The sequence below is a fragment of the Pseudonaja textilis genome, chromosome 10, assembly GCF_049901715.1.
Source record: "Pseudonaja textilis isolate UNSWEBS1 chromosome 10, rPseTex1.2, whole genome shotgun sequence".
NCBI lineage: Eukaryota > Metazoa > Chordata > Lepidosauria > Squamata > Elapidae > Pseudonaja > Pseudonaja textilis.
In genome coordinates, this window is record NC_141999.1 from 22475006 (window position 1) to 22495935 (window position 20930).

Here is a 20930-nt window from a genome sequence, read left to right on the forward strand (position 1 = left end):
ATCACGAGGAGACAGTGAGTTCTAGTCCCACCTTAGGCATGAAAGCTGGCTGGTAATTAGCCAATCACCAGGAACGGTGAGTTCTGGTCCACATTAGACATGAAAGCCAGCTGGGTGACTTTGCCAATCACCAGGAGACTGGAGTTCTAGTCCCACATTAGACATGAAAGCTGGCTGGATGTCTTTGGGCCAATCACCAGGAGACTGGGAGTTCTAGTCCCACCTTAGGCATGAAGCTGGCTGGGTGAATTTGAGCCAATCACCAGGAGACTGGGAGTTCTAGTCCCACCTTGAAAACTGGCTGGGTGAATTTGAGCCAATCACCAGGAGAGTGGGAGTTCTGGCCCACCTTAGGATGTCTGGTTGGGTGAATTTGAGCAATCACCAGGAGACAGTGAGTTCTAGTCCCACCTTAGGCATGAAAGCTGGCTGGGTGAATTTGAGCCAATCACCAGGAAACGGTGAGTTCTGGTCCCACATTAGACATGAAAGCTGGTTGGGTGAATTTGAGCCAATCACCAGGAGACTGGGAGTTCTAGTCCCACCTTAGGCATGAAAGCTGGCTGGGTGAATTTGAGCCGATCACCAGGAGACTGGGAGTTCTGGTCCCACCTTAGGCATGAAAGCTGGCCGAGAAAGGAAAAGACTGGAGGAAGAGGAGAATATTCTGAACCTACTTCCCCAATCCAACTCTCCTAGGTCCTAGACATCTATAGGTTAAAGAAGGCAACCCTAAGATGCTTATAGGATTATGACCGTAGTCAGCTGATGGAGGAGGGGGAGGGAATCTGCCTTTTCTAAAATCTGTAGTGTAGGTGCATTCCTGGTGCTGACAAACGTCAGTGCATTCCATTTCTACGTGTTCGTTTATATCTCAAGACAAAGAATTCAGTCAACCCGATCAAAAATATTCCCCCACTCTACTCCAAATTGCCTCAGGCCGTGCTCATGCTGCAACTAAAGAATGAGACTAACCACCAACCAGCACAGAAAAATCCTCACAATATCACAGAGAAATACAGAAAAGTCAACATTACCCTTACACACACCCCCACCCACATAACGCTAGAGCTAAAAGAACTTTCGAAGTTTCCGAAGAGAAAAACATCTTGTGATTTTTGACAGAGATCATGTGCTTACAATGTAAAGGGAAAGTACATTACTGTTACACACACACACACACACACACCCTGCAGAGAGTTCTGTAAAATTTGCATCCAAGGACCTGGGCCAAAACAACAACACGCGATCTTTTTATAAAAGTCCTTTAGACAGCCTGACTCTCTGAAATAAATCTCGCTTTGCAACATTACACTTCCGAAATAGTGAATCACGCACCATCTCAGCTATTTGCGCATCAGTTGACAACCCAATGAAAATGGGAGAAATAGAAATTATTACTAATTCTCATAGAGTATGCGTCATCATTAGGACTGGAACATTTATTTATTTTTTAACCACCGGGACATTTGTATCAACCCAGAACTCCACAGCTTTTCCACTTCTATTCACTATACTGGTGAGAACAGGGTTCACTCCTGGGACATTTTAGGCAAAAAAAAAAAAAAAAAATCCAGACAGCAACATCAAACTGCTTCTGTACAGTTTCTAGAAAAACTATATGGATAAATCCAAGAGGTTACCAAGAATTAAGCAGATCTCAAAGGATGCTCTGCCTTTTAAGAAAAGATATATACGTATTGTAATTATCTCAATAAAAACACCATAAACTGTTTAATGGAGCTTTCTATAGTTACAGGTAGACCTCAACTTACAACCACAAGTGAGCCCAACATTTCTGTTGCTGAGCGAGATAGTTGAGTTTTGCCCTGTTTTAACTACCTTTCTTGCCAGAGTTGTTAAATGAATCACTGCAGTTGTTAGGTTAGCAATGTGGTTCTTAAGTGAATCTGGGTTCCCCATTGACTCTGCTTGTCAGGAGGTCTCAAAAGGAATCACATCAGTGGTGGGATTCAATTTTTTTTACTACTGGTTCTGTTGGTGTGGCTTGGTGGGCGTGGCAGGGGAAGGAGACTGCAAAATCCCCCTTCCCTCCCCACCCCACTAACCTGCTTTCCAGCTCCGTTCTCCTGTGCAGGGCAACAAAAGAAGATCCAGCCGATCAGCTGGGACTCGGGAGGTGGAGAATAGATGGGGGGTGGGGCCAGCCAGAGGTGGTATTTGCTGGTTCTCTGAACTACTCAAAATTTCCACTACCGGTTCTCCAGAACTGGTCAGAACCTGCTGAATGCCACCTCTGGATCACGTGACCCTATGACACCGCAACCGCCATAAATATGAGTCAGTTGGCAAACGTCTGAATTTTGATCACGTGACCAAGGGGATGTTGCAGTAGTCGTAAGTATAAAAAAATGGTAAGTCACTTTTTCTCAGTGCCTTTGTAACTTCAGTCACTAAATGAGCTGTTGCTAAGTCAAGAACTACCTGTATAATCTATATATCTATATAGAGATTATAAAAAAGATAGGCAGGAAGAATAATGGTGACTGAAACCACACAAGACCATGTGACTATATTGTCCAACCACACCATATTTCCCTGAGCCATGGATTTCACTGTTCCCACTCTTAAGAGAAATCATTCATAGGCAATTCCTTTGGTAAATAGGGACATTAGTAGCCATAGACAAAGTTATTAAAACATTATACACACAGAGAGACCAAAACTGGTCTTATTAAAACATTAATGCAGCACTATTTTTATGATTAATTCATTCTCGAAAATCGGAGTTCAGTGACAAACAAGACATTCCGTGATTAAATTTGACTTAACCGTTCATGTTATAGATTGTTAAGATACACCCACAAATTCAGGGTTGTTATTTACACAAAGGGAATGCAGTGTCCAAAGTCTGGAAGAGAAAACCAACTTTCTTCTGCCCTTTTGTTGGCAAGCCTTTCTCAAAAAGAATAATTTCATGGGTAAAATGTGGCATTTATTGATGTTTTAGAAAACCGGATAATTAGGATATTTAAAAACAAAATTGGTTTTTGTTCATTTGGTGCCTGTGAGGTTTTATTTTTCCTTGTCACAGATGTACATGGAAACAACGTAAGCATTTATTGGCTGTGAAGTAATTAAATTTCAGTCTCATTAGTTAAAATTAAGATTGCCAACATTTGGAGTTTTTAATTTAAACAAAACTATGCCCACTTTTAACTGTGGCCTAATTCAGGTAAAGTAAATGTGCTAAAAACAAATGTCAGCAACCTTATTACATCTCTGAAAACCTGAACAATCCTGAACTGGCACTTTTGGGGAAACGCATGATACCGTCACTATAGCAACTACAATTTTTAGTGTATGGAGATGTGCCAGTTTGCCTCCTTTTATGATTTACTCAATAAAAGTCTGTTTTCAAGAGCTTTCCCTCCCTAGCAATTGGCTGTTTTTTTTAATTAACTTCTCTCTCTCTCTCTCAAATTTAACAGAACTGTCTTAGATTTGAACTCCTTTGAGCTGTGGTGCTAAAGGTAACTAACAAGCACTGCACTGGAAAGAGAAACAAAAGAAAATCACAAAACTGCTGTCTAGCTTACTTTGGCCATATCATGTGGGGAAATTCACTGGAGAAAGCAATTATGCTTGGAAAAGGAAGAGAGCACAGTGGCTGCACACCATCAATGCTGACATCAGCTAGAGAGCATAGAACGACTCAAAGAAGTCATGCACAATCAGAAGAGGTGGAGAGTCCTGGCCCTTAGAACCACCAAGACTTGACTGAACAGATCGTATCATCGTCATCACAATGAGTTGCAAGCCCCAAGAGAGTATTGGGAACGGGGGTGTCTTTGCTTACCATGCCGCCAAGGGTCCTTAGGCTCCACAGCACCAGACACGATGTCTTCATCGGAAGGGAAAGTCACGTGCTTTGCTCTGAGCTTCCCCTCATCCATAGATGGAGAACCTTGACTTAACAAGTCACCTGCTGGTGTGTCCCCACTTGGTGGTGCTTCCAAGCTTAAACAGCAGCTCTGAGAAGAGGACTCAGCCTTGTCGTGCAAATGGTTATTTTGCTCGGCGGCAGACCGTTCCTTGTCCCTAAGGCATTCTTGAGCGATCATCCCAAGAGGTTCTGCGACCAAAGAGTTGCCGCCAGCCGCTTCGTTGACCGGCGACCGTTCCTGCAGATGGTTAAAAGCCTCCTGCAGATGGTTCAAGTCCTCCTCTGTCCCGTCGCAACTCTCTGTCTCTTTCGGGTCCTCCTTTAAAGAACATGAGGCACAACGCTCTACAGTATCTTGGACATAAGGGTGGTCCTGGAGGGAGGGAAGGGTCTCTGTACTTTTGGAACAAAACTCCTTAGTGTCTTGAAACGTCTTCATACCATCTTGTTGGGAAGCAGGCCAGGGGTCAGAGCCCCCCAAAAGGATCTCCTCTTCCTTCCGCACAGCAGGGGCAGGCAGCAGCAGCAACACACGGTCCCCCTCAGCAGCTTTGCTTTGTTGCTGCACAGGTGAAACCTGCACACACTCCATAGCCAGGCAGGTGAGATGGGGGTCTGTCAAAGGGGGAGCTCCTTCTTCCCTTCTCATGAGTCCTTTGGAGTCATTACTGATGGGACAGAACTCACCTTTTCCCTTCCTATCTTTTGCTGCCCACTCCTTCAGGTAAAAGGGGGGGGGGGAGGGAAAGCTCTCACGTTTTCCAGGCCTCCTCCCTATAAGCAGTGGGGTAAAGAGACCCAGCTCTTGTTGGACCAAAGGAAGCTGCTACATGAAGCATGAGTGAAGATTAAAAGAAATTGGGGGCAGGGAAGGAGGAGGAAGAGAGACAAAACGCAAGGCCCTCTCTTTTTCTCTGTGTAAACCCCTTGTTTGATATTAGAAGAAAGCGACTGCTAGAAGAGACACACAGCATGAAGGGAACAGCCCGGATTGGGGAGAGGGATGAATTTATGAGGGGAGCGGAGGATGGATCCCAGCAATCCCTTCCTTAGCCTGCAAAACAGAGAAAACGGTTCGGTTTCATTATCCTTCCCAGTAAAAAAAGATCAGGCAAGGTATGCCTAAGCCGGAAATGCATCGGAGCTTCAATAAACCTAAATCCGTCTTGGCAGCAGCTTCTTCTCCCACCCCAGCAAAGAGGGAAGAGAGGGAAGGAAAAGTTTACACAAGCATGAAACCCTCGAGGCCCACAAAATAAATAAGGCGGAGCTGTCAGAAGTCAAACCAAAAAGCACCAGGAAAAAAAAAAGGGGGGGGAGAATCGACTCTGGTGCAGAAAAGAATTAAAAATAACAATAAATGAGGGGGTGTTGTTGCTCTTTGCAGAAGCATGCACGTGCAAGGAAAAGTTGGGGGGAATTATCCCCTGCGTCCAATCTTGGGGGCGGGGAGGAGGATAGAAATATATATATTTCTAAAAAAGGGGAAGTCACCGTCCAATGGGGGTGCAGGAACGGGACGTCTCTGGGGAGGAGGCAAGCCGGGGATGCAGAGAAGGAACCTCTCCAGATAAAAAAGAAAAACAAGCAAGCAGGCAAGCAGAAACTCCAAGCGAAGGAGAGAGAGAGAGAGAGAGAGGATCCCGCCCAGGAGAACGGCTTTCTTCCCAGGGAGCGGGGACTGGAGACCCCCTTCCCCACTTACTTCGCTGGGATGGGGGGGCGGCGGCAGAAGAGAGGCCGCCCGGGAGGAATATACGCACCCGGTGGGGAGAGGAGGAGAGCCGGGACTCGGGGGTGGAGAGGAGGACGGGAGGGAGGCCCAAAGCCGCTGGCGAGGCAGGGAACGGCGCAGGAGGAGCAGCCGGCGCAAGCGGCGACTAAGGCCCGCCGTCGCCTCAGCCAGGTGGGACGCAAAGAAGACGCCTCTCTCTCTCTCTCTCTCCCCTTCGCCGCCGCCAGGACTAAGTGCGCTTGCGGCCTCCGCATCAGCCGTCGCACTTTCGATAAAGCGCTGCCCGGCGCGGCTCGGCTTTCCTTCCCGCTCTTTTCTCCTCATCCAGAGGCGGCACTCGGATTCCCACACCGGGCTTTCCCTAAGGAAGGTCCCGCGTTGTTTTTTGGTTTTTTTTTAAACCCGGCCGGTGGGAGTTTGGCGAATCGGCGAGCGGGTTTTGCGAGCCAGCGCGCGGAGGAAGCGGCCCCTCCTTCTCTCTCTCTCTCTCTCTCTCACCCCCGCCCCCCCGCTCCTCCTGGCTGGCCTCCCTCCCCGCTCGCCCCCTCCCCTCCCCGACTCCAGGGAGTGAAAGCGCCTGGTTTGGGTTTCCGTTCCGCACTTTCGGTTTTGTTTTTCTTTTTTTTTGTTTTTCTTCACACGGCGCCTCGAGGAAAGGGAAACCCTGTAAAAAAAAAAATCTCACCCCGGGTGGTTTCAGAGCGGAGAGTGAAACCGGATTTTAAAAACGCAAAATTCAAAAAGAAAGCCCCCGGGCGAGACCGAAAGAGGATCTCGAATATGCCGATAAGGGAAGCGGACTGAGCCAAAAAAAAAAAAAAAACACACAACCCGCCTGACTGACGAGAAGCTCACGCTTTCTCAGCTCACTTTCCCAAGGCTTCGTAAGGGGAGGGGGTGGGGGGTGGGAGTGGGAACAAGGAAAAAAAAAAAAAGAATGACTGACCGGCGCATGCGCCTCGCTGGTCTCCCGGCTCATTAGACTAAGGTCATAGATTTGGCAGTCCTCCTCTGGCCAGAGAGGACCTAACCGTTTAAGGGATTGGCTTAAGGAAGAGCTTCAAGTGTTTCCGGGCAAAGAGGTCGCGTCGCTTTTCTCTTCACCGTTATCTTGTCGGTTTCTCGTCGCCTCAGGAGGAGCGAATTTGAGGCTCTCGTGAGGAGCTAATTCCAGCCAGGCGCGTGCAAGTTAGTTCACGTGAATTATAGAGTTTTTACGGGAATGTTACTTTTCTGGGCCAAGGGGAGGTCGTTAGGGTTAGGTATCCCAACCAGGCGTCATAATTATTAGGCTTCCTTACCCTGCTGGGCCTTTAATCCCGTCCATCTCTTGATCCCCGTGGTTGATTTTCGGCTCTAAGTGTGCTATGAAACAAACCAAGCCAGGATTTTTTTAAAAAAACCCTTTGTTAGCCCAGAAAACTCTTTTTTAAACTAGGGTTTCTTAGATAGGAAATCAGAATCTTGGTTTGTTTTGTACCTTCCCCACCTGGCGGGGGGGCACAAAAAAAACTCAAACTCAAAACGGGAATTGCTTTTATGGGTTATAATCCATATCTGGATTATGCACATTGTACCCTGTTTTCCTGAAAATATGACCTACCCTGAAAGTTAGTCCTAGCTTGATTTTTACACACGAGCCCAATATAAGCCCTACCCCCCCCCCCTAAAATAAACCCTAATTAAGATCCCGCCCACTGCAAAGTGGACTGGTAAAAATTAGGGTGGGGGTGGAGCTGCCCTACTACTTACCTGTGGACTGTTGTACCCAGGGCTTGCTCCCCCACACACACCTGCCTTGCCCTCCCATTTCTTCTGCAAAGCTTTCTTGAAGGCCTCTGTAGCTGATAACAAAGCTCTGGATCGATCCAGAGCTCTGTTATTGGCTGCAGAGGCCTTCAGGAAAGCCTTGCTGGCCACAGAAGAAGAAGTTCCTGAAGGCCTCTGACAGCGAAAAGGAGGGACAACGCATGCAAGTGAGGTGAGTCAGTGAATAACATCCCCCGAAAATAAGACCTGGTGCCCTTTTTTTGGTGGCAAAAAAAGGTAAGACGGGGTCTTATTTTCGGGGGAAACAAGGTAGATAGGAAATTGGAATCTTGGTTTGTTTTGTGCCTCCCCCACCTCTGGGGGGAGAGGCACAAAAAAAATCCCCCAAAACCCAAACAAACCAGGAATTGCTTTTATGGATTATTAACTTTTTGTTAACGTGGATGGCTTGATGTAAACAAATGATGGTTAACCAGGCTTGTTTATTGCCACGTGGGATGTAGCCTCCATCTGGATTATGTGCATTGTATAAGACACATGTGGCTGGGTTCACCCCACTTAGGTAATGGTCAGTAATGACCAGTTAGGAACTAGACTGTGGCTGTTTGGTTTAATGGGATGTCTCAGAGTGCTTTTGATTCGCTAGGTTAGATACCAGATTGTTGTGTGTTCAAATTTTGATGTTCCCTCAGTATCAAATCTGAGGAAATTCACTATTCCTGGACAACGTGTTACGAACCCACAGAGGTGGCAGTTGGACCTCTCTAGTTCGTAGCACAGTTGCCCAAGCATTTTGGGTTTCCTCAAATTTCCTACAACAGTCAGAGACCCTGATGTTATGATAATGTTATGATGGGTTCAAGAAGACTCTTTGTGTTAGATTCCATTCCCTTTCTGACCAGAGAGTAATGATCTGGGGAAACCCATCATTCTGTGCCACCTTCTAAGGCCCCATGAGATTGCAGCCAAAATGATGGGTAAAAAGCTGCATGCAGTTGAAAGACTGGATTGTTCTACCGCTTAAGAAACTTATGTGCCAAATATTTGCCTTCATAATTCTGATTAAAACAACATTTTGACTGGAGAAATTACCCAAAGCTACAAAACGGGTGTAAATACAGAAAACAAAGTATTATCGAATGATCATTTCATGGATATCTTTCTCTTTAGTTATGTTTTAGTTATGCTCTTAGTTTCAGCATGTCTGTCTTGTTTTAATTTTGGCCTGGGCTCTTATTGTGATAGGCTTGATAAATATTTCATGTATTGTTCATCTGATGGCTGTCATGTCTGTAAGAATATGTAGATACTCGTTAACAAGGGGCAGGTAATTTCATGCATCCCAGTTATTTTGTGCTCCAGCTCCCATAGTCCCTGCTAGTTGAAAGTGACATTATATTCAGAGTGATTGTTGACCGATAGTTGCATTAAAAGGTGGCAGGCAAAAATGATTAATTGCTCACCCATGAGATTAATCACAACAACCGTCCTGTTTTCAACAGGGTCCTGCAGAATGGGGCCCCTGTGGGAAGATATCATTGTAAAAGCCTTGAGCTATTGCTGATCTTTGGGAATAAATTAATTCCGCAGGGGAAGATCCTGTTTAGCTCCTTGCCTGCGGTGATTTTGTACTGACCTTTTGCAACAATACATGAAATGCCTTTGACAGGCCCAACTTTATTGTCCGTCACTTTTACTGAGAGACTCCCCTAGTTTCTTTCCTAATACTGAGGAAAAACCATCCTGTGCACTTTGGCTTCTAGCGGCACCCGCATCCCTCCACCACCATGTCTTGATAGGTCTTGAGGACAACCATATCGTTCTGGTCTAGGTAAAGCATAGCAATGGGGCTGAGCTCTGTGGGGACACAGCACGCCTTGGGCACTTTGGCGTTCACCGAGTTCAGGATGGTCTGCACCACAGCATGACTGGAAGAGTTCATGTGGTCGGCCAGCGGGAAGCGACAGTCCCCCGCGCAGTAGAAAGCATGGTAGCCACTGGGAGCAATGATCCAGTCGTTCCACCCCACCGCCTTGAAATCCACAAACAGGCGGTGCCTTCTGCACCCGGTGCTGCTTTTCATCTTCGGCCTCAGGCGCTTGTGCTTCCTGGCAGAGGCCGGGACTTTAGTCGCTCCCCTGCCTGTAACAGGGTGGCTTCTGCTTTGCCTTTTTCGGTGGGTCAGAGGTTGCCCTCTTTGGTCATGGCTGTAGGTGACCAGTAAAGGTCTTTCAAGAGCCCACTGAGCCTCCTCTTGGCCAGGAGAGCGTCTTGCCCGGAGGGAAGTCTGCTGGCACGGAAGATCGCGGCTGCGGTTCGAAGGCTGCACCTCGACCAGAAGCCCCAGGTTATGCTTCCGTTCTCTTGCTTCCTGGAAAGCAGCCGTCACATCAAAACTCACCCATTTGGGCTGGCTGGGCGTCACAAATTTGCACGTGAGGAGCTGGCTTTTGTTTGGGGACACCGGTGGGGGATCCACAGCATGGTAAACGTGGATATATAAGCCCTGACTTTCCTTAGGGGAGTGGTAGAGGCGCAGCTCAAGGGCAGTCAGCTCCTCCTCCGAAGGCAGCACGGTGAGGTTGAACAGGAAGTAGAACGAATTTCCTGCGCCTTCAGAGACATGCGCCAAATCCTCTAAATGCGAAAAAAATGAGCAGAAGTAAGGACAAATTGGGACAGACATTTCGAATCAAATAACTGCTTTGCTGGAGTTGGCAGGAAGTCTTTTCCCCTGCTGTTTATGTCCTTCTACAGCCAACCAGTTGCATCTGGGAAGCTCACAAGTGCGGCCAGGAGACAACAGCATCCCCTTCCTTGTCACTTCTATCTAGAAAACAGCACCTGCAGCAGGTAGTCCTTGCCTTACGACCACAATGGAGCTCACCATTTCCTTTGCTGAGCAAAGACAGTTAAGTAGGTTGTGCCTCATGCCTCGTTTTACAACCTTTTAACCACAGTTAAGCAGATTGCTTTGATTGTTAAGTGAATCGCTATGGTTGTTAACTGAATCATGAGGCTGTTAAGTGACTCGGGCTCCCCTCCCCCAGTGACTTGGCTTGTCGGTAGCCGGCTGGGAAGGTTACAACGGTGGTCATGTGAGACCCCAGGACACTGCAACGACCGTCATAAATATGAACCAGTTGCCAAGTGCCTGAATTGTGATCATGTGACCACTACTAGGAGGCTGCGACAGGCATAAGTGTGAAAATCAGTCATAAGTCACTTTTTTCCCCCCTGCGATTGTAACTTCGAACGGTCGCTAAAGAAATGGTTGTTAAGTCGAGAACTACCGAATTGCCTTTAAAATAGAAGTTTTAGTCTTTGGTTCCGTAAGGCAGAGTTCCCCAACTTTTCCAGCTTTGCAGTCCAGTTGCAGGGGGCGGGGGAGGGAGGAATGGTCCACACAAGCGGCCGGCAAATATGCACACAGCTCTGTTTGCACTGGGGGTGTGCGTGCACACCTGCCACTCATGCAAAAGGAGTGCATGTGCACTCACCCACTATTTGTGCAAGTGAGCATGCTTGCCATCTGTTTGCCACAGCCCAGTTGCGACGGCCCACATGTTAAGGACCATTCCCCTGCCAGAAGAGGAACATTGACTAGCTAGAATGGGATCCAAAGCCAATTACATTTAAGCCTCAATGCTTTTGCCTTAAGAAGAAACGGAAGTTTTGGAGCAAGCTCGAAACACATCATTTACTTTTATGGCTTATCGGGTGAGACCGGCAACTTCCTTCTGTGGCTGTAAAAGAACAACCACACAAGGAAGTCGCCAGTTTAACACACACTCTTTTCTCTGAACTGAAGAATATTTTAGCCGCTGAAATTGGCAGTCAACCAATCTTTGGGGAGACCATTGCTTTCCTTGCTCCATAGATGGCACCAGAAGCCAAATTAACGTCTTTTAGCCCAGTTCTCACCTCAGCAGTGAAAGCACAAGGCCCCCATTTTCAAGAGTAAACAACAACAAAATACAGTGACTTCCATAGATACAGTTGGGGAAGCTAAATGTCTGTGAAGATTTTCAGTCATCCAGGCCCTGGTTGCCCCAAAAGTCCTTTTGCAAAAGGCCACTGGGTCTGTTTCTCCTCTTGGGGAAGCCTTTAGGCATTTGGCTGATTGATATCACGTGGAGTATTGCTACCTTTACCAGTAAGACCACACCTGGAATACCGCAACCAATTTTGGTCACCATACTACCAAAAAAAAAAAAGTTGAGACTGTCACTAAGAGGAAGGAGTCAAGCTATTCTCCAAAGCACCAGAGTGCAGGACAAGAAGCAATGGATGGAAACTAACCAAGGAAAGAAGCAACCTGGAATTAAGGAGAAACTTCCTAACAGTGAGGACAATTAACCAGTGGAACAGCTGGCCACCAGAAGTTGTGGGCGTTCCATCACTGGAGGTTTTTAAGAAGAGACTGGACAGTCACTTGTCTGAGGTGATATAGGTTCTCCTGCTTGAGCAGAGGGCTGGACTAGAAGACCTCCAAGGTCCCTTCTAGCTCATTCTATTCAATCTTTCTAATTTTGGGTCATGTCGTTTGGTGGGTCTGCCAGGGAATATTTAAAAGAGTTAAAAGAAGTCAGGCTGAAGATCTGCCTAGCTTGGCACTGGTTGCTTTAGAGGCCGCAGATTCTTACGAAGAGGTTTCACCCTGTCTCCGACCTAAACTTTTGGCCTGGAAGTAGCTGGTGATTCGCTCCTGGGATCTTTAGCTTGCCAACTTGGGCTCTATCCATTGAGCTAAGTCCTTCCCACTTAAGCACTTGTGGCTTTCTGCCCCTTGTCTCTTTTTTCAAGGGAATTTTATACGTGCCGATTCCTGCCGCCACCTTAATCTTCGTGCCTCGGTTCCCAAAGAGATCCAGCCTTTCTCTCCCCTCGCTCCTCCCTCAGCCCTGTTTACGGTGGGAAATTGAGCAAGGGTCTCACCAACATGATGGAAGGTGCGCACGGTGTTGGCTGTCGCCGCTCGAGCCTCCAGAAAGGGTTGCTCGGTGTCCTTTGGAGAGGCTGGAAGCCGCCTCAAGGAAAAACGGTATAAATCCAGCAGGTACTGGGGGACCAGCAATTTGGGTTTGGGGTCTGGGCGCCTTTGCAAGCCCAGCCGTTTCAACAGAACACTTTGGAAGGTTTGGAGGGGAAGTTGCTCCGGGATACGTTTGCTTGCGGGCTCCGCAGTGCCTGGGGATGCCATCTGAAGACTCTCAGATGCCCAGAAGGCGAGAGGTACGAGTAAAATCACCCCAACAGACAAGTTACCAGAAACCATTGTGGAACTGGAGAAGTTGGGGCTGGTGAAGGAGGAGAGGGAGAAAGGGAGAGAGAGAGAGAATGATTGATAAATATAGCATATAAGAGAAACATCATTTGGAATATAGCATGTAAGATAAGATAAACATCATTCCCCCAGAGATTAGAATGGCCCCCTCTCTAATACTCTTCTGGAAGGCACTGAAGACCTGGTTCTGCCAGCAGGCCTGGGGGACCCAGAGTGGGATGGAGCCCTTCAAATGGCTCATGGGATCTGCTGTCAGCAGGGCGGGGGGCGGGTGAGAGTTGCGGGTGATTTTTTATTTTATTTTTTTCCAAATTTTGTTCTATTGTACTTTATTAATTTGATTCTTTCTATTAGTTTTTATTGTTTTTCTTTTATTTTAACTATGGTTTTACATTCTGTAAGCCGCCTCGAGACGCCATGGGCAAATAGGCAGCAATATAAATTCAATAAATAAATAAATAACCTTTATTGCCACTTTTATTTCTGTGAACTCACTGGCACACATTAAAAAAGGAAATTCTCGGCGTCCACTCTGCAAAGAAAATACAGCGAATAGAATTTTTAATTGGCCAGGTGTGATTGGACACTCGAGGAGTTTGTCTTCGGGGCAGAAGCTCACAGTGTAACATGTAAACAGCAGGTCATAGGTAGATAACACCACCAACAAAAATACCTGTCAGCACGGAGTCCTCAACTTACAACAGTTTGTTTAGTGCAGGGGCTCTTCAAACTTGACAGCTTTAAGACTGGACTTCAACTCCCAGAATTCCTTCTGACCTCCAGTCATGTTAGCTCAGGAATTCTGGGAGTTGAAGTCCACAAGTCTTAAAGCTTGCCAAGTTGGATGACCCTTGGTTTAGTGGCTCTTCGTAATTAAAACAGCATTTGGTGGGAAAAGTTGACTTATAATCGGATTTCACACTTACGACCAATGCAGCCTCCCCAGAGTGATGTGATTAAAATTTACATGAGCCTGGCAACTGGCTCACCTTTCTGAGAGCTGTGGTAGCCTGATTTTGTAACCTTTGGATGGAAGGAGAAGCCAGAGCCACTTAACAACCGGTGTTGCTAATTGAACCATTGCAGCGATTTTGCTTAACCCCGGGGGCCTCCAAACTTGGCAACTTTTAAGACTTGTGGACTTGAAATCCTGGGAGTTGAAGTCCGCAAGTCTTAAAAGTTGTCAAGTTTGGAGACCTCAGGCTTTAACCACCGTGGCAAGGAAAATGGAACCAAATTCAACTTGACAACTGTCCCCGCTTAGCAACAGAACTTTTGGGCTCAGTCGCTGCAAGTCGAGGACTGCTTGTGCTCCTCCCAAAGGCCAGCTTACTAAAGAAAGAAGCATTGTCTTTGTAGTCCTGTTTTCTTTCTAACTAACCCCCTCAAAACACACACACACACACCCCCATTTGTCCCGAAGGTCTACTTACTTGCAAAACTTGAGGTTCTCGGCAAGAATCCATGTTCCTTTCCCCCCCTTAATGGCTTCTCGCTCGTCCTCTTGCTCTTCAAGCTTTTCCCAGCTCTTCTGGGTCACCCATAGCAGGAAACCCTCTCGGGCAGAGCGACCCTTCTTGGCATTTCCCCGTCCTCCTTCCTGCCCCGTCCTCTTCAAATGAGAGAAAGCAGGTCCCCAGCCGTCGCTCAGATGGTCTGGGCTGTGCCCACCCCGTGCCGGCGGAGGTGCCGCTTTCTCTCCACGCTCTCAGGATGTGATGTCAACCAGGCAAAGTGGCCGGAGCCAGAACAAACAAGTTGTTGTAAGTTGCCGCTCCTTTGCTCTCTGGAGCAACACCACAGTGGTGCTTCTCTCGGGAGAAGCCCCCAGGTGCCATCTATCGGGCCCAGATATGGAAGGGGGGGCCTTCGGAGCTCCATCCTGGTAGTTTCCCAGATCTGTTTCCCAGATAGCCTGCAGCACAGAAGGGAGCTGCTTTTCCCCACCACCCCGCTTGGCCAAACATTAAAGAAAGCCTTGCTACACTGGGCCATGTTCAGATGTCATGGTGTGAACCCGGGCTGAGGCTCATTCTGCCAGCCCTCGTACTTTAGCTGCCATGGCCTAGATTCAGAGGCAGAGGTGGGATTCAGCCGGTTCTGGAGAACCGGTAGCGGAAATTTTGAGTAGTTCGGAGAACCGGCCAATCCCACCTCTGACTGGCTCCGCCCGCATCTATGCTCCGCCTCCCGAGTCCCAGCTGATTGGCCGGGTCTTCCTTTGGTTGCCCTGCACAGGAGAATGGAGCTGGAAAGCAGGTTAGTGGGGTGGGGAAGGAAGGGGGATTTTGCAGTATCCTTCCCCTGCCACGCCCACCAAGCCATGCCCACCAAGCCACACCCACAGAATACACCCATCAAGCCATGCCCACACATGATTGGCTGGGTCTTCTTTTGCTGCCCTGCATAGGAGAACAGAGCTGGAAAGCAGGTTAGTGGGGTGGGGAAGGAAGGGGGATTTTGCAGTATCCTTCCCCTGCCACGCCCACCAAGCCAAGCCACACCCACCAAGCTACGTCTATGGAACCGGTCATAAAATACTTTGAATCCCACCATTGCCCAGCTTTGCTAGCCCTTTGTCCCTGGATGGGTGTTGCTGTTACCCCTGCAGAGCATCCCCAAATCAACGCTGCCTTTTATGACGAGCCCCCCGCAGCTGTTTCTTTTAACGTTTGTCCACCTCGGGTCACATTCCACCAGCAGCCCACATCGCAACCCAAGCCAGCCTTGCCAAAAGAAAAGAAAATCAATAAAAATATCCCCCACCCACCCACCCCCGCTACACACACACACCCTGGCCCCCTGCCCAGGAGTGCAGCCGGCCTGAGCTGGGTTCTTATCAGGCCGGCTGGAGAGGGCTTCCAGCGGCCAGGAAGCTCCTCTCTTCCTGCCAGACAACACACTCGGAGAAGGAGCCGTCTGTGGAAAGAGCACATAAACAGCGCATAAACAGAAGAGAGGGAAGCCAGAGGCCTTCAGCCAGCGCAGGCCATTTGGAACAAACACACCATGCAGGAATGTTGTCTGACCAGGGACTGGTGGCTGGTGTGTGTGTGTGTGTGTGTGTGTCTCCTGAGACTTAAACCTGGACTTTTCCGTCCCAGAAACCCGGCTGTGTCTCGAAGCGAAAGTTGCAAAATATTTTGCTCGTGCTTAGAAGGCATACGTGATATTCCCAGTGCCCGTGCCTGGGTTCAGCCACGTCTCCAGAGGGTCATCGGAGCAGAGGGTGGTCACTATGGCTCAACTGCCCCTCAGGGCTGAATCATGCACCAGGAGAGCGTAACCCCTTTGGGGCTAACTTTCTGGACATGGGACACCAATTAATTTATCCTTTAGCCAACATTGCCTGGGGCTCTTTTGATTCTTCTTCAACACATCGGGCCACGATGGAGCTGCCCATGATACGCTACAGCAGGGGTGTCCAACTTTGGCCACTTTTAAAGACTTGTGGACTTCAATTCCCAGAATTCCCCAGCCAGCCATGCTGAGAGTTGGAACCTTTAGGTCTGAAAAGTGGCCAGGATTGGACACCCCTTCAGTTAATAGTTTACTTTATTGTCACTGCACTTTGTACAACTAAAATTAAATGCCCTCTTAAGTGTACATTATACATAAAAAAATAAAACACACACCCCTCAAATTCTATACAATTGTATTGAAAACCCTTGATATTGCCCTATACACTAGAATTCAAGAGAGCTCCTGCCCTGGGATAGAAGCTGTTCTTCTGCCTATTTGTCCTTGTTTTTATTATTGTCCTGTACCGTCTGCCAGATGGTAATAGTTCAAAAAAAGGGTGCCCAGGATGAGATGGATGTTTTAGGATGTTTTGAACTTTCTTAAGGCAGCGGGAGCTCTAAAGCTCTTCCAAAGAGGGGAGAGGGCAACCAATGATCTTCTGGACAATGACATTAACCCTCTGGAGTGCTGTCCTATCTGCCCCTGTGCAAGTGGCAAACCCTACACAGGTTGCAGTAAGTTAAAATACTCTCTATGACTCTTCGTGACAGCAACAAGAATTATTAAGCTGCTGCTCTTGTCTTAATTGTGAAGTTATAGAATGAAAGCTAATTGTGGTTCCTTAAGCCGGCATCCTTCCAATCTGATGCATTGGGACTGTCGCTCTGAATCAGAGGCACAATCAGAGGTTGACTATCCTGGTTTATTCAAAGAAGAGGTTGTTGCTTGGCCGTCTTTTCTTGTGCCCGAATTGTTTTAAAAGCACAGCCAGGTCCAGTTTGAAACAAGAGAATTCCCGAATTGGCCAGAGCAGAGTGGGCCGTTTTGTATGTACGGGACCATTGTGGTTGAAAAAAGGCAAGATTGGTGCGGTGAATTGGACCAGTGTATACAGGTAGTCCTCAACTTACAACCCATTCGTAGAGTGACCATTTGGAGTTACAACGGTACTGAAAAAAAATGACTTAAAACCATTTTTCACAATTAACAACTATGGGTGCAGCATCTTCATAGACACACAGTCAAAATCCGGACACTTGGCAACTGGTTCGTGTTTATGACGGTTGCAGTGTCCTGGGGTCATGTGATCAACTTGTGGCGACCATCTGTGGGGAAGCCAGATTGACTTCACCACCACGTTACTAACTTTGCAGTGATTCGCTTAACAACTGTGGCAGGAAAGGTCGTAAAATGAGGTCAAACGCAAGAACTGCCTCGCTTAGCAGGCAGGAAATTTTGGGCTCACTTGTGGTCGCAAGTCGAGGACTACCTGTATCAAGCCCTCTGCTGCTACAAGAGAGACTTTGTTCTTGCAAGCTGCCTTTGATGGGCTGGATGCTCGTCGCTTTGTGTCCGGGTGACGCCTGGGGTCTCACAGTCCCAAATTCTGTGGAAGATGGAGAAAGTTGGAGAAGGCGGATCGGGTCACACATGAAAAGCCAGCCTGGGGAAAGGCTGGTGTCAAAGATCCAAGCCACATGTGGACCCTGGTGGTTGGAATGCAGCATTGCAGGCAAACTCTGCCGACTGCCAGCCGTTCAATCCTGACTCAGCCTTCCCTCTTCCTGAAGTCAGTAGAATGAGGACCTGGATTGTTGGCGGGGAGGGAGGGCGTAAAGCACTGTGAAGCGGCCTATAAGTCTGGAGGGCTCTTGCAGCCGTTTTTTTCCCCTCCCACCGCATTGCCGTCTTGCCTTCCCTCGGAGGCTGGCAGTCGTCCTTGGCCGCTGCTCGCTTTCCCCGGTCGTGGACTGTGGAAAACATCCTCTCTGCCGATGACCTGGGCTTGGCCGCCTGCCGGAGGGGATGTTGGCACAGCGAGGAAGCGTCAACTTGGTGCCGCCACCATCCAGAGTTGGAAAATAGGCTGTCCTTGTGCAGCTGCACTTCCTGTTTACAAGGCTGTTGTAAGCCTCGGTTAACTCCGTGGTGTCCAGCAGTTTGCAGAGAGGATGGGCTGGACGGGCAGGCAGGATTGCCAGCTAGGGCAGGTTTTTATTTTTTATTTTTTAAAAGGCAACTGGACGTTCTGGTTTTTCTTTGAAGAAGTCTCGCTTCTCCTCCAAGAAGCTTCCTCAGTTCTGACTGAATGGTGGAGGAGGGAAGGATTTTTATTCCTTGCAGTCATCTGGTCATTAGCGCTCTTTTAAGAGTCGTTGAGGCTGCTTGGAGGTTTATCCTGCACCCTCAGGGTCACCTGAATCCTGTAATCTGCAATTTTTTTTTTCCTGGAAATCGTTTCATACTCCGACAACCTCCTTCAAGTGACGAGCGTGAAAGGATTTCCAGGAAAAAAGAAATGAAGAAAAAAACCGCAGACTACAGGATTTGGGTGACCCCCCGAGGGCGCAGGTAAACCTCCAAGCAGCCTCAGCAACTCTCAGAAAGTGGGCTAACCACCAGGTGATATGCAAGGACTACAAACCCTTCCACCCTCCACCATTCAGCCAGAACTGAAGCAGCTTCTTGGACGAGGAGCGAAATGTCTTCTAGCAAAGCAGGAAAATCCAGCTCCCTTTTGAAAACAAGCTCCAAGGGGAGCCAAGTTAGCACTCCCAGATTCCTTAGCCAAAGAACGAGGATTTAGAAGAATTGCAAATTTTGACATGTTTGAGTTTTGACTCCAAATCTGTACCCTTAAGTCTATGTTGAGAGTCTTAAGTTTGTACTATCTGTTCTTCGAACACAGAGGTCTCCAACCTTGGCAACTTTAAATCTTGTGGACTTCAACTCCCAGAATTCACCCAGCTGGGCATGGCATGGCCAGCTGGGGCATTCTGGGAGTTGAAGTCCACAAGTCTTAAAGCTGCCAAGGTTGGAGACCCCGATCTAAAACACCTGGAGGGCCTCAGCCCCGTTGTTTATTCTCTTTAATTCCGAATATAATGGCATTCCCTTTATTTTCTTTTCAAGCAGGGATCGACGATGAGCGCCGCCGTGTCTGTCCTCCGTCTACCCCGGGGACCGGATGGGTCAAGCCGCGGTTTTGATCCCAGCTCCCCTCGCTTCCAGGCTCTGGGGCCCAGCAGCCTGCCTTCCGTAGCATACAAGGACCCGGCCGTCCTAGAGGAGGAGCAAGAAGCACGGGTCGCTCTACGGGAACGCTACTTACGCAGCCTCTTGGCCATGGCTGGCCAGCCCGTGAACTTCACCATGTACGAGAAGGTCAACGTCACGGCCTTCTTTGGCGCCTCGGACATCGACATCCTGAACTTCCACGTTTCCCAGCTTCAGACTCCTCTGGGGGTTCAGAGGGAGGCCCTCCTGCGTTGCTCGGACATTATCGCGTATTCCTTTGAAGCCTGAAGGGCGACCTCTTCCAATAGGAGAGCCTCAGATGATGGCCGAGACTCAGAGTTGCGTCCGGACATTCGGTGTTGGTTTTGAGTCACAGCTTTTAAAATAAAATGAATCTCGACACCCACCACAAACGAAGCCACCGGGATTTCTCTGTAAGATCAGAGCAGCTACTCCAGAAACGGGAGGCTGCTAAGAGCTCAGCAATCCATCTACAGGTAGTCCTCAGCTTATGACCAGTTACTTAGTGACTGTCAAAATTATGACAAATTCCGGAAAAGGGTCTTAAGACCCAGTTTTCACGTGTGAATGTCCCTACCTCGGTGGTCAGAGGCCCGCATTTTGGGTGCTCAGCAACCAGGCCGCTGTCACAAGACTGCAGTTTACAACATTTTTGTCTGGAAGGGGCTGTTTGCTTTCAGCTCCTGGCAAAAAACTCCCCGTGGGAAACAACAGGTTTGTTTTATGGCCGCCTACCTGCCTCACTCTACAACGGCCACCCCAAACATGTAGTAAAATCAGGTCCAGTTATGCAGTGGCCCCCTTACAGCCATCAAAACCTACAGTCAACTCATAAAATCTTTCTCTGGTCTTTGCCAACAGAAAGCGAGGGGGAACAGTGCAGCAGCTTGCAAACCGAAACTGCATTCCACAGATGTTTTCGAAGATAGTAACTAAGTGATGGAAGTTTCTGCTGGGCAAAATTCTAACTGGAGACCCTGATTGATGATTCTGGGCTATGGAGGTGTCCCATTGGAGAATATGAATTATGATACACCATGGGGGTGTGGGGGGAAACCAGGGTCAAAGATGATAATGAATGATGTCCCTCAGAGTCGGCTACACCCAGGCAGTGCCAGTATATCAACTCCCAATAAATCCTTTTGAAGTTCTGGAAGTTTGACTCGAGACTCATGATTTAATTGGGGGAAACTGCCGCAAACCTGACACCTACAACCATAATCCCGAGCCTCAATTATGGTCATAACTCGAGGGCTACCTGTACTTCCAATAACAAAAGTCCTTGGACTAACAACCACAATGGAGCCCAGGATTCCTGTTGCTCGGCCAGACAACTCCACTGAGTTTTGCTCCCTTTTATGAGTTTTCTTGCCACAGTCATTAAGTGAATCACTGCAGGCTTTAAGTTCATAACAGGGTTGTTAAATGAATCTGGCTTCTTCATTGACTTGGTTTGTCAGGTCACAAAAGGGGAATCCCATGACCCCGGGACACGGCAACCGTCATAAATATGAACTAGTTGTCAAGCTTTTTGAATTTTGATCGGGTGACTATGGGGGTGTTGCAATGGGCCTAAGTGTGAAAAGTGGTCCTAAGTCACTTTTTTTTCTGTGCCATTGTAACTTTGAATGGTCACTAAAAGAACTGTTATAAGTCGAGGAGTACCCCTATTGGGGTTGGGGGGGGCAGGGAAAGTGTAAAATGCTTGATTTCCACACCCCCAAATCCAA

At 48.1% G+C, this 20930-nt stretch overlaps 3 protein-coding genes and 1 long non-coding RNA gene across 8 annotated transcripts in view; 1 reads left to right on the forward strand and 3 right to left on the reverse strand.

Moving 5' to 3' along the window:
- Nucleotides 1-5876, reverse strand: part of PPP1R37 (protein phosphatase 1 regulatory subunit 37) — a 39305-nt gene extending 33429 nt beyond the window's left edge. The window contains 1 exon segment of the mRNA XM_026715299.2: nucleotides 3821-5876. Within this exon segment, the coding sequence (XP_026571084.2) occupies nucleotides 3821-4556 (736 nt within the window). The 5' untranslated portion in view covers nucleotides 4557-5876.
- Nucleotides 5877-6466: 590 nt separating this feature from the next.
- GEMIN7 (gem nuclear organelle associated protein 7) lies at nucleotides 6467-20352 on the forward strand. 4 transcript variants are annotated; one of them, XM_026715522.2, is made up of 2 exons: nucleotides 6467-6830; nucleotides 19075-20352. In XM_026715522.2, exon 2 carries the CDS (start codon nucleotides 19087-19089, stop codon nucleotides 19465-19467), a length of 381 nt encoding a protein of 126 aa, XP_026571307.1. In that variant the 5' UTR covers nucleotides 6467-6830; nucleotides 19075-19086; the 3' UTR covers nucleotides 19468-20352. The 4 variants fall into 4 exon arrangements, with proteins under 4 accessions (XP_026571307.1, XP_026571306.1, XP_087795396.1 ...); XM_026715521.2 differs by having other exon boundaries at nucleotides 19078-20352; XM_087939270.1 differs by having other exon boundaries at nucleotides 6584-6820; nucleotides 19078-20352.
- LOC113446077 (bone morphogenetic protein 2-like) lies at nucleotides 9010-14518 on the reverse strand. 2 transcript variants are annotated; one of them, XM_026715519.2, is made up of 3 exons: nucleotides 14133-14518; nucleotides 12351-12697; nucleotides 9010-10049 (listed from the first exon to the last, which is right to left on the reverse strand). In XM_026715519.2, the coding sequence occupies exons 2-3, from the start codon at nucleotides 12688-12690 to the stop codon at nucleotides 9172-9174; spliced, it is 1218 nt and encodes a 405-aa protein (XP_026571304.2). In that variant the 5' UTR covers nucleotides 12691-12697; nucleotides 14133-14518; the 3' UTR covers nucleotides 9010-9171. The 2 variants fall into 2 exon arrangements, with proteins under 2 accessions (XP_026571304.2, XP_026571305.2); XM_026715520.2 differs by having other exon boundaries at nucleotides 12351-12712; nucleotides 14133-14516.
- LOC148124980 (uncharacterized) lies at nucleotides 16338-18419 on the reverse strand. Its single transcript, XR_015744707.1, has 2 exons — nucleotides 17840-18419; nucleotides 16338-17748 (listed from the first exon to the last, which is right to left on the reverse strand). It is a non-coding gene; the product is annotated as an uncharacterized LOC148124980 (long non-coding RNA).
- Nucleotides 20353-20930: the final 578 nt, after the last annotated feature.

Coding starts and splice junctions, on each gene's coding strand:
- LOC113446077 (XM_026715519.2), bottom strand. CDS start 12,690: ATGGTTTCTGGTAACTTGTCTGTTGGGGTGATTTTACTCGTACCTCTC. Junction 10,050..12,350: donor GCGCACCTTCCATCATGTTG/GTGAGACCCTTG, acceptor TTTCGCATTTAG/AGGATTTGGCGCATGTCTCT.
- GEMIN7 (XM_026715522.2), top strand. CDS start 19,087: ATGAGCGCCGCCGTGTCTGTCCTCCGTCTACCCCGGGGACCGGATGGG.